Source organism: Thamnophis elegans, chromosome 2, assembly GCF_009769535.1.
Source record: "Thamnophis elegans isolate rThaEle1 chromosome 2, rThaEle1.pri, whole genome shotgun sequence".
Classification (NCBI taxonomy): Eukaryota; Metazoa; Chordata; class Lepidosauria; order Squamata; family Colubridae; genus Thamnophis; species Thamnophis elegans.
The window spans coordinates 145,998,989-146,000,259 of record NC_045542.1 but is presented as its reverse complement, the minus strand read 5'-3'; the positions used below and the strand labels follow the sequence as shown (position 1 = coordinate 146,000,259).

The window sequence follows — 1,271 nt, the reverse complement described above, 5'->3', positions numbered from 1 at the left end:
TACTTTAGCCACCTAAGGAGAAGGAAGGACTCGCTGGAGAAGAACCTAATGCTGGGAAAGATTGAGGGCAAAAGAAGAAGGGGGCGACAGAGAATGAGGTGGCTGGATGGAGTCACTGAAGCAGTAAGCGTGAACTTAAATGGACTTCAGAGGATGGTAGAGGACAGGAAGGCCTGGAGGAACATTGTCCATTGGGTCACAATGAATTGGACATGACTTCACAACTAACAACAACAAAAGATATAAAGTTACCTGATAGAACAGTTGGTGTGCAGAGCTCAGTCTAGCAAACCCAGTTAGTCCCTTTGTCCCCCTTTTTGTCTCAAGTGTGATTGCCAAGCTTTGTGAAGTTGCTGGTGTTGAAGGAGACTTGGATAGCGGCAAAAGCTTTTCCCACACGTACTGCAGATGTGGGATACCTGCTTGGCATGGGACCGCAGGTGCTGAGCAAGCTTAGAACTGGAAATGAACGTCTTCCCACACTCAGCACAGCCAAATGGCTTTTCCCCCGTGTGAATTCTCTCGTGCATATTCCGGCTGGACAGATGGCTGAAGCATTCCCCACACTGGCGGCAAGCATGGGGTTTTTCTCCCGTGTGGGTTCGCTTGTGCCTATTGAGATTTGAGACGTATCGAAAGTTCTTCCCGCAGTAGATGCAAGTGTAGGGCATCTCCCCCGTGTGGACTCTCAGATGTTTGACCAGGTCTGAATTCTGTATGAAGCTTTTCCCACACTCAGGGCAATTATATCCATTAGACACATTTCCCTTGTGGCACCTCTGGTGGCTAAGGAGACTGCGATACTGCCGGAAGGTTTGCCCACATTCAGAACAGAGGAAGGGCATCTCCCCCGTGTGAATCCGCTGGTGGGTGAGCAGGTTGGAGCGCTGAGCAAAGCATTTACCGCAATCCGAGCACAAGTGAGGCCTCACCCCTTCATGGAGCTGCTTGTGCTTCAGGAGGTTTGAGCTCTGGCGGAAGCACCTTCCGCACTGAGGACAGGGGTAGGGAGTCTCCCCCGTATGGATCCTCAGATGAATGGTCAGACTCGACTGTTGAGCAAAGCTCCTTCCGCACTTGGGGCACTGGTAAGGTCTCTCGCCAGTGTGGACCCTCTGGTGAGTTAACAAGTTCAGGTTCCGTCTAAAGTGTTTCCCACATTCAAGGCACTGGTAGTTGCTGGGAGTTGGCTGGATCATGGGAAGGACACCAGCTTTAGTCCCAGCATTATACTTTCCTGGTGCTCTTGCTTCGTTGCTTGGGGCCTCCAT

General features: G+C 51.2%; 1 protein-coding gene across 1 annotated transcript; it reads right to left on the bottom strand.

Annotated features, from left to right (window-relative positions):
* Window positions 1–296: 296 nt before the first annotated feature.
* Window positions 297–1,271, bottom strand: LOC116524035 (gastrula zinc finger protein XlCGF17.1-like). The gene has a single exon (XM_032239133.1). It carries the CDS (start codon window positions 1,269–1,271, stop codon window positions 297–299), a length of 975 nt encoding a protein of 324 aa, XP_032095024.1.

Coding starts and splice junctions, on each gene's coding strand:
- LOC116524035 (XM_032239133.1), bottom strand. CDS start 1,271: ATGGAGGCCCCAAGCAACGAAGCAAGAGCACCAGGAAAGTATAATGCT.